The sequence below is a fragment of the Mixophyes fleayi genome, chromosome 5 (assembly GCF_038048845.1).
Source record: "Mixophyes fleayi isolate aMixFle1 chromosome 5, aMixFle1.hap1, whole genome shotgun sequence".
Taxonomy (NCBI): Eukaryota; Metazoa; Chordata; class Amphibia; order Anura; family Limnodynastidae; genus Mixophyes; species Mixophyes fleayi.
In genome coordinates this window covers 26128229-26146487 of record NC_134406.1, presented here as the reverse complement: position 1 = coordinate 26146487, position 18259 = coordinate 26128229, and the positions used below count along the sequence as shown (strand labels likewise).

Here is an 18259-nt window from a genome sequence, read left to right as displayed (position 1 = left end):
AAATGCTGTGCATAGTGCAGAGCTACATTTTCCAACTGTTACTATGTGTGACTTGTTTAAGATCCATTCATGGGATACACCATTTCCAGTAGACCAATCTTTGATTGGGTTTACTATGGTAAATAAAGATTTAGTTGGCTACGCAGACGGTATAATAGATGTTATTGTTCTGTAAACCTCACAGGACTTTAATACAAATTGAGAGTCTAAGCAGCTTTACAAACCACTTTGAGATATGGGATTAGTTGTAGTGTGTGGTGCTGCAGTATTTGTACTCAGTTTTTAATTATTAAATTACCTTAGGTAGATAATGTTTATTTCTTGTCATTTTTTTTTTAGGCATCTAAACCCGTAAAGCTAGATAAAGATGCCTGACATCTTATAATTAGGCTGTAAACACTTTACTGACTTACCACAGATTTAGCAACTGTCAAATTATACAAGTGAAACATGATCAGAATTTTTCATGCATTAAATATTAAAATAGAATGTTGAGCCAATATTTGTTTGTACTTGACCTTGAATGTGGTATAGTTTATTGAACACCAATCCCTACATTAGACAAGGGAAATTAAAGGGCAGCAATACTATGTCAGTCTAAATAATTTATTTTACCTTTTATATGTTCAATTGTAAATAGGTGAATGCATAATCTAGGTTTAGGAATGTTTCTAGCATTTGTTAAAGGTCATTTAAGTCTGCTTGCAGAGGTTAATGTTTCTCAGAAGACATTGTTGTCTAATAAGGTCTTGCATCCACCCAAAACCCTCCTTTCAGTCTTACTCTTGATAATCCTCACACAATAGTATCAGTGTGGCCAGATAGCAGAGCAAGGTCATACATCTTTGGGCTATGGCCTAATCATCTAAATAAATGCACACCAGAGGGCAAGTATCAAGCTGAGAGATTTCTGGCAGATTTGAAAAGCCAATCAGATTCTAGCTATCATTTATTTAGTACATTCTACAAATTGACAGCTAGAATCTGATTTGTTGCTATAGGCAACATCTCCACTTTTCAAACCCGCCAGAAATATCTCAGCTTGATATATTTACCCCCAAGTGTATTCTTGGATGCCCTTGACCCTGCCATCTTTTCTTCCATACATGAATTGCTCCTCTCGAATAACTGCCCTGGTATGCCCCAATCATACTGTCTCCCTTTATACCCACACGCTTACCTCTGCCCTTGACTCAGTTGCCCCTGCAATAAATCTTAGCCTTGGCCTCCAAATTCCAACTGCAGCACTTCTTGTAGACCTGTTTTGCCCTCACGCTGACTTCCCCCACTTTAATTTCATCCTACAGTTTTCTTGCTAAACAATCCTACTTTAAAGGGGGGTATTCAATTGACGGCGGGATCGCCAAAAATCCTGCTCAAAAAAATATTACTGTTATTACAGTAATCCTGCGCGGGAAAACCATTAATATGGTAATTTACTCGCTGGATTTCAGCCTGCAGCTCAGGGAGCTGCGAGCTGAAATCCAGCGAGATATTACCGTATTAACAGTAATATTTTTTGAGCACGGGATTTTCGGCGATCCCACCATCAATTGAATACCCCCCATAGTCTTATTTCTACCCAGTCTTACAACACCCACCTCCTCATTGCCACCTTCAAATTCCTCCTATCCTCAATAGGGTTAAAATCTACACAGTCAGTCTCCAGTATCGCTTCTGTGCGGACTATGCAAATCTCTCCTTCCCTGAACTCCCATCTCCAGCCGTCTCTCTGCCATACCCTTGTGGATGTCCCAACAATATCTCAGAGCTCAACATGTCCAAAACAGAACTCAGTCTTCCCTCCCTCCAGAGCCTCCCTACATACTATTGAAGACTACATTCGCCTATTTTTCATGTTGGGTGCCATCCTCATTTCCTCCCTCTCTTTCACTCTTACATGCAGTCCTTCTCCCAAACCTATCACTTCCACCTTGGCAACACTGCCTGTGTTAGGCCTTACATCTCCCTGGAAGCAACAAAATATTTTATGCAGGGCCACCTTAACTTTATGGGCCCCCGGGCAATGCAGTGTACCGGGCCCCTAAAAAAAATAAATAAAAAAAAATATATAAATATATATATATATATATATATATATATAGGCCCCCTTAACTTACCTTAAGTCCGATTCTCTTTTTTCCTTGCCGCTGAGTCTCTTCTGCCCTCTGCCGTGCTGTGGTTGCAGTAAATGCTGGGCATGACATCATGCCCAGCATTCACTGTAAACACAGCACGGAAGAGGGGACCAGGGAGGGAGCCAGATCACTGCTGATGTGACCGCAAGGTAAGTATTTTAAAAAAAAAAAAAAAATTTTTTAGGATTCGGACAGAAAATATGAGCTTATTGCTGAATTTAAACTTTTAAAGTGAACAATGCCTTTAATGTGTCACTATATGGCTACAATTCAGAATGTGAACACGTATGAGCATTCTGTGCTTTAAAACAGGTGCACAGCTTATTAAGCAGCCTCTAAAAGGATATCCAGGATTAATGTAGTCATGAAGTATCTCGTTACCCAGACCAAAACTAGCTTTCATTTCACATATTCCACCCATGGGACCAACAACACAGCAAATGGAAATATACTTTCCACGTAATCCAAGCCATTTCTCTGGGGTTTCTCACATAGGAGAATTGTGGGTATAAATACCAGCTTTCAAACAATCTAGGAAGAGCTACCATAGTCTGTCACACGAAGGACTATACATGATGTTATCAGAACATAATGCAGTGATGAGTGAGGCCAGGTCACATCCTATTTACATAGGGATGGTTTGTTTTTACACATTAGACTTCACCATCAGGAGTGGTCCTGTAGGGAAGTTATATACAGTACTTTTATCTCCAACAGCAATGAGAAATATAAAAATAAGCATTTTAATTGGTTTTGTGGATAATGTTTGACTTGCAGTGTGCAATAAGCAATGGTGTCACAAAACAAGTCAAGAGTGATGTTATGTAGATATACACTTATCAAATGGCAAGGGGGAATAAAAATACATTTTCTATATCTTTAATTTGTATTGTAGTGTGCATTAAACAGGTCACAAAGCACCTGAGGTAAGGCTCTGTAATGTGTAAACTTGTAGTAGAAAAGAACAAAACTCAAGTTTTCACCTGCTATTAAATTACTAGCTCCCACTAACCCAATTACATTAAAATCACCACCCTCCCCCCTCTCCACACACTTAGTCCTCTGGCTTTTCCTGCTGTCTGCATGCATGGGATGGAGTGCATGTTATGTGGTGCACACCCCACAGGTGAGGAGGTTAGCAGAGATAGAAGGAAGGAGTGGGTCACTACAATGCATGGGGAGAGACCAGTGTGTCAATCAACCCTAGAGTAGCAGGCAGGGCCCATCATTCAGTGGGACCCACCCAGACATTACCCTGGTGGGCCAGTCCAACCTTGTCTGGGTTCAAAGATGAAGAATTGACCCTCTACCCTGTTACCTCCAGCACATTTGTTTCACAAGCAACAGTATTCTGGTACCACCTTGTTAGTGGTTTAGAACAGCTCTTCATTTTTATTTCTTAGCAAGAAAAAAAAAATCTGCACATATCTGGGTGTTAATGAGAGTGCAATCTTAAGAATTTCACTCCCATTGCACCACAAAAGAGTCCTGCCTTCCACAATTCCCTGTACCCTGCTGATACAAGATGGCATTTTGGCCCTTGCTCAGAGCAGCTTTCCTGATAAGCTGTCAGGGGTCAAGAAAGGAAATCTTTGATTGGAATAGAAGATAAGGGTGGAGTCTGAGCCATGTGAGAAAATGGTAACCAGGGCATTACCTCTAGAGGTATTTGTTTACAAAATTGCTGCTTTAATCTGGGGACAAACAAATGTGGCAAGCTACAAGAAGGTTTATATACACAATACACCCCCCCCATATCTTCAGGCAACTAATTATTTTGAATTCTGGACTTCCATGGTAACCACAGAAACATGGCACATGGTGTAGGCAGCTGAGACTTTGGAACGCCATATTGAGCTCTGTCCGCACTAACATCCTCCTTCTCTTCCCTCTGCTATCACATGACATGCTGAAAGCCATGAGCCTGTGTGTCAGACTGTCTGACAGCCATTTTTGTTCACAAACCAGAGCTTTTGAACAGGAGATACTGAACTTGTAAGAGAGTAGCCAAGAAAGATGACCGACACATGCCAGTGAAGCAGTACTTAACTTTTTATTTTTAAAAAGAAAAAAACCTTCTATGTGGGATTGCTGCTATAATGTACCAGTCAACCTTCATTAGTAAGCCTTTTAATGATTTGCGATGTCCAGCATCTCAACTCCTCCACCCTTCTTTAATACAAGATGGACATGACATCTCTAGCAGACTACAGCTGCCACATGTGGCTATATTCTAGACCAAGCCTGGCTAACCTGTGGCTCTCTAGATGTTGAAGTTACAAGCCCCATCATGCTTTGCCAGTAGATGTCCCAGCATACCTTGCCAGCTATCGGCTAGCTATATCCCGACATAATATGCTGGGGCTTGTAATTTCACAAGCCCTGGAGAGCCACAGGTTGGCCAGGCCTGTTCTAGACAGTCAATGTACTATGAACCAAGGCTGCAGTTCATTAAAAAGCATCATTCTACACACTGGAGGAACTGGTGCCTCACACCTGTAGTAATGAAGACTACAACCACCATCATTTTGTAAAATAGTTTTAATAAGCAAGGGCAGGAAAGTGTAGAAAACAGAATTATTTCCTGTGACCAGACAATCCTAAGTTAACTGTACCTGAAACATTGTAGAAACCTAGAGCTGGTATATAGTTATTAGTAGGGATTGTTCTTTCCACTCAACGCTGATTTTAGTTCCTGGAAACAGCAGTGAGAACAGTCAATCACATAACATTAATTGCCGTATTTTTCAATCAGCTCATTGGCTTTAGACACATAGGTGCTCATCGCATCTTCCTTAGACAAACCTGCAAAACAAACAGGAAGCAGAGTTCATTGCATTGCCCATACAAAGAACCAGGTTTGTTTTTTTTCAGATATTTATGAACATTTGTTATGTATAGGGAAATTATGACAATTTGGAGATTCCTTATGGACACCATTGAAAGAGTGCCGGTAATTGGCTGTACCAAACCACACACTTAAGGTTATACAAGATGGGTTAGAAATGTAAGAGCCATAAGCCATAAGTGCAGCAAGATCTTTATAATAAACAGGCATCTACAAACTCCTAGCTAGCTTATAAGAACCAGTATTGTGCAACATGACCAATGAGTGAAGGATTAAACCTCACCCTAGGAATTCTGGGTAGAGAAGCAATTCATTCCTTGCTCCTATTGGACATCCATGGACCCAGAACATCAGGATTTGCAGAAACTGAGAGCCATCAATTCAGCTTGTGAACAGCCTATTTTGATCTTTTCAGGTCTTGGTGCATTGATGGCTCAATGCCTTATTGGAAAGTACCCAAACGGTACACCCATTAAGATTGTGATGAGCAAGGAGCATTACATATCATTAATTATTCAGCAAGTACATTCCTCTAACAGAAGCATTTCAGTTTCTCATAGCTCGCAAATGCCTAGTTTTATCCCATAAAACTCCTTCCAAATCTCCCCCCCCCCCCCCCCCATCATCTATTATAAAGTGTACACTGTTTGAATGGTACGCAATGCCCTCTTCTGCCAAGATCACCCACTGCTTGTACCTCTTGGCTGGGAACAGTCTAACCCATCAACAGGTAATGGCCGAATACACCATGCATCCTGTTGGGCCCCAATTCTATTTGGACTCCCAGTTAACTCCTAGCTAAAATGCACAGCATAGGCTTGATAGAATGTCCAAGTAAAATATTGTTACATTCATAAAATACCTTTCTTTACATTCCACGCTTCCCATTTGGCCTTGCCTTTCAGATCCAGCATTCCAGGACAGTCTGTAGAAGGAAAGATACTGTAATCTGCAGTACAATATAGCACAGTGTGGATATATTTCCCAGCTGCCTGCATAATACGTTAGCCCTGAAGAATAGACAGCATGTGTATTTAGACTACACTACATTCCTGGAAACTGTAGTACACAGTATGTTTGTGTTGCCATTTAGTCAACATATCGTGAAAGACAATTCTCATCAGTATACAGTGATGAGATTTATTAGTGTAGCCATTAAAGCAATAGGTTAGCTTCAGAATACATTATAGTCTGTACAAACATTTTACAATTTAAATGTATATTAAATCTCATCTTTAGAAAGCACGAGTGATGGCTATGTTGTGTGCTCAGCATTTTGCTTGACGTCTGTTTTTACCATTGGAGCGTTTTCTTTCCCAATATCCTGTTATTTTTCACCACAATTTTAAGTAGAAACCTTCTATCATCACAATAGATAATATTCACTACAGCTTTTTTTGTTAAACTCTTTAGTTTAAAGGAGTTTTAAACTCTTCTTTTAAATATGGACATACTACATATGTAGCTTACACAAGGTTTGATAGTTGGTCAGCTCTTAACAGTGTGGTCCTTTCAGCTTCAGTGTTGTTCAGCCTCATGGAGAACTCTGCAATAGGGATCATTACTCCCTAAGGAGCCCTTCACAAGCTGTACATAGGGATTGTTAGATGGACCACCAGTGCAAGTAGTGTGGAGCGGAGATCATAATTGGGGACAACACATGGATGGGTCTCCCCTAATGCCACCACTAAGACATGCAGTACAACTAGTGCAGCATTTCCCAATTAAAGTCCTCAAGTACCCACACCAGGCCATGTTTTGACAATATCTACAGTATGTGATCGGATTACTCAGAGCTACATGCAACTCCAGTTGTGCAGCAAAATTATATTACTTTCATTTTATTCATAAACCTAATTATGAAAAAATATTTTAACAGTTTAAGCTTTACACACAGTATATGACTACTATATTATGTCTGAGACTAGTGATGGTGCCCTGTATCCTGGGCAATCAGCAAGTCATGTCCGGCCTGCATGGTATAAAGACAGTAGAATGAAGTAGGAAGGAAACTGTTACAAAGAGGGATTGTACTTTGCAATTTAGTTCACTACACTACAGAGATATGCAAATCCCATTCTAGGCTTTGTTCTTGTGTTCGTCTAATATATTGGTCAGTCTGAGGAAATTACAGAGGTCAATGTTCAATCAGATCTGTGCCTTACATGGGGGGAAGGGGGAAGGGGGGGGGGGGGGGGGGGAAGAGGGGCGGGATCATATTGGCTCAGATCTGTAAAAGTATTGAAAGAGTCCAATGTATTGTGATCAGGTGATAGCCAGAAGACAATGCATTCATCTGACCATATTCTGTAAATAGCCCAACTAAGAGTTGACAAGATGGCTCTGAGTGTGACTCCAAAACAAAGATTGGCCAGTTTAGTTGAACTAGATATCTTCATAAAAAAAAAATACAATCATATAATAAAGTCATTAATGAGCAAAGTAAAAAAATAAAATTGCCCATCATTTTAATAGAAGGGTCGTATTAAAAAGTTTCGTTAAAAAATTATTTGTATTTAAAAAAAAAAAGTGTGATCCTAGCAAAGAAATTGTTTGAGATTTCTCATTTGATGAATCAAAACCACTTCTAATTTGTTGTAAAAGTAGATGTCTTACATAGCGGAGGCATTTTGTGATCTGAATTAATATTTATGAGGATGCAACCTATCAAGAATACTAGGCAGTGCTTTAGTAACGTTACTGGTTCCTAAAAATGGATTGGTTGCATATTGGTTCAGCCCACAAAATATCTATCTCCACTTTGTGTAGACGACCTTTGCCCTTCACTATAACAATACAAAAAAAAATAACAAAATCTTGTAGCAACAATCTTGTTGTCTTTTGGTGACTTCACATTTTGCAGTAGTCATTTTAGTCATTCATTATTAGAAGAGACAAAGCTAAGAATACCTATATTTATGTCTCCGACAGTAGACTGCTTATAGAGGCCATACAGCTCCTTCAGTTCATCATCAGTTGGCTTTGTTTTCAAGTTCTTTACATCTTCCGCTGCCTTGTCAAAGTCTGCCTGGAGAAGGTAAATAGAGGTAGTGAGGAAGCAGCACAGTGGCGCAGGTGTAGTGAGGACGCAGCACAGTGGCGCAGGTGTAGTGAGGAAGCAGCACAGTGGCGCAGGTGTAGTGAGGAAGCAGCACAGTGGCGCAGGTGTAGTGAGGAAGCAGCACAGTGGCGCAGGTGTAGTGAGGAAGCAGCACAGTGGCGCAGGTGTAGTGAGGAAGCAGCACAGTGGCGCAGGTGTAGTGAGGAAGCAGCACAGTGGCGCAGGTGTAGTGAGGAAGCAGCACAGTGGCGCAGGTGTAGTGAGGAAGCAGCACAGTGGCGCAGGTGTAGTGAGGAAGCAGCACAGTGGCGCAGGTGTAGTGAGGAAGCAGCACAGTGGCGCAGGTGTAGTGAGGAAGCAGCACAGTGGCGCAGGTGTAGTGAGGAAGCAGCACAGTGGCGCAGGTGTAGTGAGGAAGCAGCACAGTGGCGCAGGTGTAGTGAGGAAGCAGCACAGTGGCGCAGGTGTAGTGAGGAAGCAGCACAGTGGCGCAGGTGTAGTGAGGAAGCAGCACAGTGGCGCAGGTGTAGTGAGGAAGCAGCACAGTGGTGCAGGTGTAGTGAGGAAGCAGCACAGTGGTGCAGGTGTAGTGAGGAAGCAGCACAGTGGTGCAGGTGTAGTGAGGAAGCAGCACAGTGGTGCAGGTGTAAGAGCGGTTGTGTGATGTGCTTGTGTCTTTCAAGCACAGATTTAGGCATAAACATCTTCTGTCTGAAGCAGCCCAACTAATCCCCTAACACAAGCATGCATATGTATCAATACAGACTTACCTATGAAATAAAATCATTACATCCAACCACTAGTTTACACTTTTGCAGAAAGGAAATTTACATTCTGTAGGTCTCTATTTTTAAGGCCAGCTGCCTCATTACACAGCCTCTGATAGGTCCAGGGTACAGCCACCAAGCAGAGCCTGAACATCATTTACAGCTAGGCACATGCTAAATACACATGCTGCATTGCAGTTAACGGAGATGCATGATGTATGTCTGCGCAGTAACTGCTGAAATATACCCCCAACCGTCCAGATTCCAACTTTCGAGTAGCTAAAGGGGACTTGGCAAGTACTGCATTTGTGGAACAGCTACGTGGGCATTACCTAGGATGGCAGCATAACTTTTTTTTTTTTTTACTGGTAAAACACATACATTTGTATTGTACAGTTGAAGTGGTGGAGTCAAGAGGAATAAAAATTAAATCTGGGCCTGGCCTAATGAGTTTTGGGCGTGACAAGGTAAACTGGCCTTTGTAGGTGAATCATGCAATGTGCAAGGCAGCTCTATTAGAGGTGTCCAGATTTGTATAAATGATACAGTCCATTCAAAATAGGCTGTAAATGTAAGTGCTATACACAAGTCACATCACCAAGCTAAATAAGGTATTCTGCACGAACAAAATGGCATCAAATACATTGAAACAACCAATCAGGCATAGTACACACAGTATACAGGGTCTTTTGCCTTTAAATATATTTTAAAGGATTTCTGCATGTTTAATATACCAGAATTTAAGCTTTATTAGAGAAACAGTTACACAAATTGTATAGTCTTTATAGCACATTATCACCCAATAATAGGAGGTTTCCGGAAGACCAGACAATGAGAACACAATGTGTTCTGTTACTGAAGCTTGAGGAAATTATAAATATGAATAAACCCATTCATGTGTGTTAAAGAGGGTGTGTCCCAGAAGAGGTCACATGGCAACAGTGGGAGGACATGACCCATCGATTCTCCTAATTTTGGCACCTCCCCTGCAGTGCAAAGCTGCAATTGCATCATCGCACCTCAGGGGTGTGCCCAAAATGACACTTTCCAATGAAAATTGCTGCACTCATGCCCCCACCTTTCACTAGGAAGCAGGCTGCACATGGGAGCGTTGTCTGCTTTCCTGGGAGTTTGAATTAGCAATGTATGAGCTATACCAGTTCCAGCATCATACAGAATAATGGGCCTTAAGGTACAAATTTAATATGGCTTCATAATCAAGGACAGCAGCAGTACAAGTATCAAGTCTGTCGGATTGCTAATACCATCTTAGTATAGACATTCCGGGAGAGTAGGAAAGTATTCTGTAATGCAACTGAACCACTGGGGAAGGTGTGGGAAGAAACATGGCTTCCCCTTTAAGTGTCGCCATTACATCTGCAATGCTTAAAGGGGAAGCTGCATAGTGGCAAGAGCCAGGAATGGGAAGAAAGTAGAGAGAACCCTCATCTACAGTGAGACAAGAAGAGTTGGGAGAAACTATAGAGAGTCACAAGCTGGGGAAACAATGCCAGTATCCACACAGTGGGATAGATGAGTGCCTGAATTTACATAGACCAGCCCGACCATTTGGCCAGAATGCAGAACGATCAGTTGTCATTAATGCAGCCTCTCTGACTACACACAAAGGTCAGTCACTGGCAGATTGTGTTTTGTAACTTTCCTGGCTGAAGAAGCAAAATGATTTTAACTGTTAATTTTCCATGCACTGATGTTTTTCGGGCTAGTTTGGTCTAAGTTGCATCACGTGCGACCAGCATTAGGCTGTGCTTACTGCGGTTTCACACAATATATTTAATCTGGTCACTGTAGGTGGCTAGTTGGACACAGATCGAGCCGTTCATGCACCACATGACCAAGTCATGCATATGACGCAGCTTCAGGGTCAGCCGATGACCTTATGCATGCACAAATTTGCTGTGTTTACATTTCTAGTTCTGAAGCTATTGGATCTAATTGGAACTGTCGGCAGGGGTCCAAACAGTCGGCCAGTTTAGTTAAAAAAATAAAATAAATAATGACCATGTCTGCATTTGGTTTCCTTTAGAGAAAATAGAACATTTTTGCACAAAATGCAAGAAAGAGGAAGCCATTTGTAAATGTGATTCATAGTCAGTCTGCAAATGTTTTCTAATGTGACATTGCTGCCTGGGACAGGTCATGCCGACATCTCAAATTGGACATTGTAGTACAGACCAAACGCCAAGAAAATTACATAACGAGAGCTTTGTCCAGACTTTTTATAATAAGTGGGGGGTTTATACGAAACTGGAACAGTTTAATTCTAAAATGGCTGTTTATTGAAGTCAGTGGCAGAATAGTTGATGTGGCCCCATTCCCCCCCCCCATGAGGTACCCATTCTGCTCTATTGAGGGCAAAGCAGGGGGGCTGGCAGGCAAGAACAGCATTACCACACCACTACCCAAATTTTGCTATGCAAATGCACGGTCCCAGGGCCGTAGAAGAGAAGCAACCAAACAAATCTGAAGGGGGAGCAGGATAATATTTGTGGCAGCAGTTCAGAGTTATGGTAGTTCTTCTTGCCCAGCCATTTAAATGTCTAGATAAGGTTCTGCACTCTTCCATCCCTGGTCACAATCAGTACAAAAGTAATTTTATCAGAACACCTTTGCTGGAGGTGTTGGCATTATAAATGCCAACCTCCAGCAGAGCAAGTAGTATATATATACAGGCCATTATAACAGAGGTGCTGTAATACATTACAGTTACCAATAGTGACCACCACCTTGTCCTCAACATTCCACACAGCCATAGCTTTTGGCAAAACTTGTTTAAAAAATTATATACAATTTGTTTTATAAATATACCCCCTATGAACAGAAAATAGGATGTGCCCCTTCCGTTTGAAGCAATTAGCTGGTTAGCTTCATTTTCCCCTGCAGTATTGAGCACACTGTAGAACTGTCAATAGCGCTCAATAATGCTCTACGGTAGAGTTATAAATAGATGTATTCCTCCAGAGCTGCAGCGAGTCAGCATCCTGCTCCAAGCAACAGGGACAGATCTATGTAATGACATCACCAATATAGGTGGCATTGTCCTTTAAGAGAAGACTACACCAGATTAATTTTCTTTTCAGCCAGTGTTCCACTTTAAGAGTTGGGATCTAGCAGTCAGTGACAGCAAGGTAGAGAATGGACTGGGTCCACTTACATGACCACATCTGTGGCCGTATTAATAATTGACCAGTTCTCACTATGCCTGGGAAAATAGAAAAAAAGAATTATAGGATTGCTTATGGGCGTACATGGCATGTCTGGTGATGGTCAGTACCATGGTAGAATGATAGGATCTGCCCTTGTGTGGCCAGTGTTAAAGATTGGAGCAACTGCTGGTAAAGCATACCCATGGGGAGGGTTGGGCAGTGCTGACACCAAGCATATCAGCAGATGCACAGCAACATTTCCCATCAATTCACATGCAAATCTCTATCCCCTGCTGCTGGTCAACATAGGAGATTCAGAAAGACCCATTATAAAAAAAATATTTGCATTGTGTTCTATTTAACTAGTATGCAAACTTCAACCAAGATGTACCCTACTAAGACAATCTTAAGACAACAAACATTTTAAACTAAAATTTAAACTCTGTTTACACAATATTTTTCTCTCCCCGAGTCAATACTGTTATTTAGCAGTAAACATTTTACATTCTTATACACACACATAAATCTGAGCTAGTCATTCAATGTGTTTGCTTGCAGTATACAGCCAACAATAAAATATACATATGTTTTATTACATGAATACCAGATTCTACTCAGACACCCAAATTATTACTTTGTACCCACTTTCCTCTACAGCCAGTATTACATAGGTTTACTTCTCTTTCCCCTTTCTTTTGGGTTTTTTGTTTGATTACACAGTATCTAGGGGTAGATTTACGAAAACTTCTTAAAAGGAAAAAAAGCGGAGCCATTGTATATAGCAACCAATCAGATTCTAGCCATCTTTTATCTAGTACATGCAAGAAATTGATAGCTAGAATCTGGTTGCTATGGGCAACACTTGCTTTTTAGAACTTTCAGTAAATCATCCCCTGTGTGTTTTTTTTTTTTGGGTGGAGAATAGACAGCTCACTGTGTATGCAATTTTATTTACTTCATTAACAAAACACCAGACAACTGTACCCATCAGATATGAGGAGACAAAGGATGAACTCAGAAACATAAAAGCAGTGTAATTAGTAAGAGCAGAAGTGCATGTACAACCCAATAAGTCACATGTCAGTGAAAGCACACATTAAATAGAAAAAAAAATGAATACCAAAGTATAGTTACTCAGACATTACCCCTGTAATGCATCTCCCAGCATGCACAACACCATTGTCAATGTTGTCAAGAAGCCTCCTATGCAAACCCACACTACAATGACAACACATTAGAACATGGAACAATCATTAAAACAAAAGCAATAAAACTGCACCCAGCATGTTCCCATAGGATGCATATGTCGTTGCTGCAAACAGATGCTGTGAATGATGAACAAAGGAGCTAACAGAGCATAAAACACAAACTAATAAATACCACCCAACATCGTAACAGGGAAGGGTTTCACTTACCCATTTAATAAACAACTATATAACAATGAGAAGAAAGCAACCGTTAGTAAAAGGCTCTATACCTGGGGAGACATAGTTGGTGCAGGACTCACAGCTCAGCAGTTACACAGACAACAATCAGCAACCCTTACTACAAGGCTGCAGCTGAGCTGTCTGCTTTTATATGGGTCAGCACTCCATCAGTCTCCAGAGCCTCTGATTGGTCACCCATGTCTTGTGAAATGACATCATCCATTGTAGCAGACTACAAAAGCTGGCACTAGAGGGAGGCTGCAGGTGTAACACTTTCACTGCTGGTGTGCTGACTTGCAGCTTCCACAAGCTGGCTCATAAATGGGAGGGTTGCATCGTGGCTCTGTGTGCAATGCAGTTACATTGTATCAGAGAGCTGTTCTTTTATAAGTATGTATTCAATGGAAAAATGTTTTCAAGTTTCAACCTGCTGTAAAACCAGAAATACCCAAACTACCATCCTCTGAGACCCCATTATTTCCAATTTGTTCCTCTATTGGATGTGATGTAAATGCAGCTCCAACAGCTGTCTTCTTGACTCCTAAATTTATAATGGCATCCACTCTGTATATTAGTAAGTCACTTGCATACGTTACATGTGCTGTCTCTTGGAGAGAAAGTGTCCTTTTGGACCCTAATCCCCCTCTAACTCTCTTCTTTCCAACTTTCTCCGTTTGGGATTTAATACGTTGACCAATAAGAAATTAGCCATCATTTACCCCAAAAAGTGTCTGGTTTATAAAGTGAATTTCATAGCATCTGCTGTATGAATTTATAATGTGCCATTTTTAGCTTTGGTAGTAAGCTTTACCTTATGTTAATTTATACATACAAGACTGCTGACGTGTCTTTGTGTCTTTCAGTATGATCACAAATGCCTTGGTTTATGCAGAGTCTATTTTGCAAATTGACGTTCTGTATACTGTTTATAGTTGTGTATATTCAGCTGTGTTCTATGACATACCTGCCAACCTGACTCCCTTCCACTGTTTGAAAATACACTGTTTCTGCAACTATCAGAGCACCACTCTTAGCTGGGGACCAAGGTGTTATCTCTCAAGCACCTGAAGTCCCCCCAAACTCTACAGCAGGGGGCGGTAGAGTGCATTGCCGGTCCCCATAGCAAAACTTGGTTAAAGCACAGCAAAACTGTAATGGTGTTTTGTACTTTTATAATCTTGAATGGTTTGTTTTTCTAGAACCCCAACACTATACATGACAATTTTAGGTTCTTTTCTCAATAATTATACTTGAAAATTCAGGGTCTCCACTGAAGTTGTAAATAGTTTTTATCCCGATGTCCAGTCCCCCAAGCTTTCTGGGCATTACCTAGAAGAACTACATGTGGAGGAAATATCTGATGAAATACTGGTAAAGGATCTGAAATCTCATAGTTCCCTGGGTCTCGAATGGTTTAAAGCTGTCAGCAATCTGGAGTAATCTGACGCCATATTTAGCCAATTTAAGTATATGATGGAATGTGATTGGGGTTCTGGGTGGATTGGTCAATGATGACCCTGAGGGCTTCATCTATAGCAGCCAAGTCTCAAGGTTTGTAGGCTTGTGAACTCACGAGTGGAAAGACGTTCTTTGTTTTCTTACAGTAGAGAATGAGAAAGTATTAGATAATTTATGATGGCTCTACCTAGTTTTAACCAATTTTGGAATATCACAACCCTTTAACACAATGAAGGTGTACTATGATAACCCTCTAGCTTACGTTAGACTTCCTAGCTCTTGGATGGCTCCAATTTTCATCAGGAAGGGTGTAAAAGTCCTGGAAAACAACACACAGGTCTTCTGATTATGATGCAGCCACTGGGGCATCCGCAGAAGGGCTCCACTTGGGGGTGTATCTATTATCCTTGAAGTTTTGTACCAATTGTCCTTGTAGGGATTCCTCACCATCACGCCGTACTCAGGTCTACCTATCTGTAGATGCCGATCACCGATGCCTTGCGGAAAACAAGCACAAAACACACAAGAAAAAACGGACCACAGTACTTACCCTAGGGTCCCGCACAGAAACAACAGGGACCCCTTGTCTACAGTCACAACTTGCAAAAAACACGAAAAGACAAAGAAACAGCAGAGACTTGTTATTGCAGTTTACTCTATCTATCAGTGGCTGAAGAGGGCAAAAAGAACAAACCCCTCCCCACACAGCTGACTAATCTCCGGTTACCGTCTCTCACCCACTCTAATCTAGTTGCTCAACAAGGCTGGAATATGGCAGTAACAATCTATGCTGGTGGGCTCATATATTTAAATAGGGGCTTAACAGCAGGGAGCATAATCTCTGGTGTCTAGTGTTGATTAGGATGGTTGGCCTGGTGCCAATGGATGCCCAGAAATGTTGGTGGCACAGTGGCACTTTTATATTGTGGCCTAGAAGCTATGATTATGACCCAGGTACAGGCCTCTATTTGGGGCAGACAGGCACCTCAGGCCTAGTGCCCACCAGTAGTGTTAGTGGGCACTGCTTACCAGTATATAAACCATACTTACCTGCTCTACACAGGAACCGGATGTTCTCCCTATCACTTAATCTTCTTCCAGTCTTTCCCGCCGACGGTGCCTGTTCTCCTATTTGGCACTCCATTTGATTGTAGAGGTTCTGATCTCTTTAGTCTGCACCATCTGATTCCTCCTGTTGATTGAAGTGGGTCCTTCCTCTTCACACTCCAATGTCACTCTGCTCTCCCTGCGCCTCCTGTAATGGTGTGCACACAACACTGCGACACTAATTTCAAATGGCTGATGGTGAGCCGTGTTTGACTCACATCCTGCCCATTAATTGGCTGACAGCAAATCTATTCTCATTCAGTGTCACCAATGCCGGGGTACGCTGCATGGATAATAGACTTACCTGTGCTGGATCACAGGTTCGGTAAGTTCAATCTTCTTCTTTACCTCCTGGCTGGCTCCAGCGTTGTACTCTCATCGGCACAGTTCCAGGGACCCTCTGCTACAAAGACACAAGACAAGACTGCCCCTAATTCCCTGATCTTCATGCCTGAGCTCTTGAATTGTTAGTGCAACTGATACAGCAGGAAAACCCAAAATTATTGTCCTCCAAATAGAAGATAAACATTTTTGGGTCTGCTATTGCACAGATGACATAATGTTATCCCTTACATATCTTCTTACTTGTATCCTATCTGTTTTATCTTTGTTGTCCCAATTTGCTTCAGTGTTGGCACTAAAAATAAGTCAATGATTTGGGCTACTCTATTTCCTACTAATAAACAAGAAATAGTAAACACTCAGATTTGGATTTCAGTGGAAAGATTGGAACCTAAGACATCAACCTAACTGATTTCCCTTTTTAAGTGGAACTTCCACAAAAGTATAGGGTGCTTAAGGCTGCATTCAATAAATTGTCCCTTTAAAAAAATATATTGGATCGGTAAGGTCCAAGCCGTAAAAATGATGGTACTAATCAGACTATTATACTTGTTCAAGTCCATCTCAATTCCTGTATCTCAACTAGCATATTTGCTTTCAATTGGAGTAATACACATCCATAGATTAAAAGTTGAATACTGCATGCACACAAAAAGTTAGAATGTTTATCAGTTCCTACCTTTTATATATTGATCAGCACACAATAGCCAATTAGTGGTGGCCCACTATTCCAACCTGTGCCCAAGGTGGGTGACTATAGAAAATCGACTTCTATCCACCAATCAGATTCAGCTCTGTTGACCAGTTCCTCCTTACTACCAGTGATGTTAATAAAATAGTTTCTCTACATTCACTAAAACTTTGGAGGTCTGCTCATTTTAAACATAACTTAATATCCTCTCACTCTGGTTTGATACTTTTTTAAATCTCTTTATTTTCACACCATGATCAATGAACAGAAGTATAGAACATTTCCCTATATTTCTTAATTTAATGTGCCCTTGGAATAAATCCTAGTTTGCCACGCTAGTGGGTGCAGATGTCTTAACTAGAATCACTTTGTTTTGGGAAAATCCCCTTCTACTGTACTAGAGATTTTTACCCAGAAATACTCGGTCTCCCCTACTCCAATGTGAACAGGATTTGAATTGCTCTGACAGTAAAACCTTAGACCCCAAACTTCCTTGGTAAGAAACTTTCCAAATGGTGGAATACCCCTACAGGGTTTCCCAAACCCAGTCCTCAGGGCTCCCCAACAGTGCAGGTTTTACATATCTCCTTGCTGGAGCACAGGTGGATCTGTTACAATACTGACACATTGTAACAGATCCACAGGTGGTCTTAATTATGTCACAAGTGATCCAGAAAACCTGCACTGTTGGGGAGCCCTGAGGACTGGGTTTGGGAAATGTATGCTTGTGGACATCAGCATAGATTGCATTAATTTATTAGGGCCTAATAAATTAATGCAATCTATGCTGATATCCACAAGCATATATTGCTAATCAAAAAAGCCCCTATCCCCCCAGTATCTTTAATATGTCATAGACCACTTCACTGCTTGCAGTATAGAGAAAGACAACAGCAGCATTTGCCTGTTCATGAGGAGATAATGGGAACAACAGTTATCACTTATCCACAAATATTATTTTATTGACTGCAAAGCTTTTCTGGAACTACAGGTCCCAGCATGCCAGGTCAGCCGGCGGTGCTGCTGCTTCTTTCCATATTGGATAGAAAGTTACAGGTTACCTAAGCCAGGCCTGACAAGAAGGGGATGCTCATCGAGCAGCAGCGAATTACATTTCATGTCACTAAGAAGAGGTTTCTGTAAAAACTACATCTCCCAGAACCCCCTTCTTCATCCTGGAGACAGGGGGCGGGACTTGACGGACCAGAGCCAATCAGAAACTGCTTTGGATTTTATTTTATTGCGTTCCACGC

The 18259-nt window shown here is 41.3% G+C and overlaps 1 protein-coding gene across 1 annotated transcript; it reads right to left on the bottom strand.

The window, feature by feature from the left end:
- Positions 1 to 4661: 4661 nt before the first annotated feature.
- On the bottom strand, positions 4662 to 13584 carry ACBD7 (acyl-CoA binding domain containing 7). The gene is made up of 4 exons (XM_075211868.1): positions 13459 to 13584; positions 7897 to 8014; positions 5849 to 5911; positions 4662 to 4943 (listed from the first exon to the last, which is right to left on the bottom strand). Exons 1-4 carry the CDS (start codon positions 13468 to 13470, stop codon positions 4870 to 4872), a joined length of 267 nt encoding a protein of 88 aa, XP_075067969.1. The 5' UTR covers positions 13471 to 13584; the 3' UTR covers positions 4662 to 4869.
- Positions 13585 to 18259: the final 4675 nt, after the last annotated feature.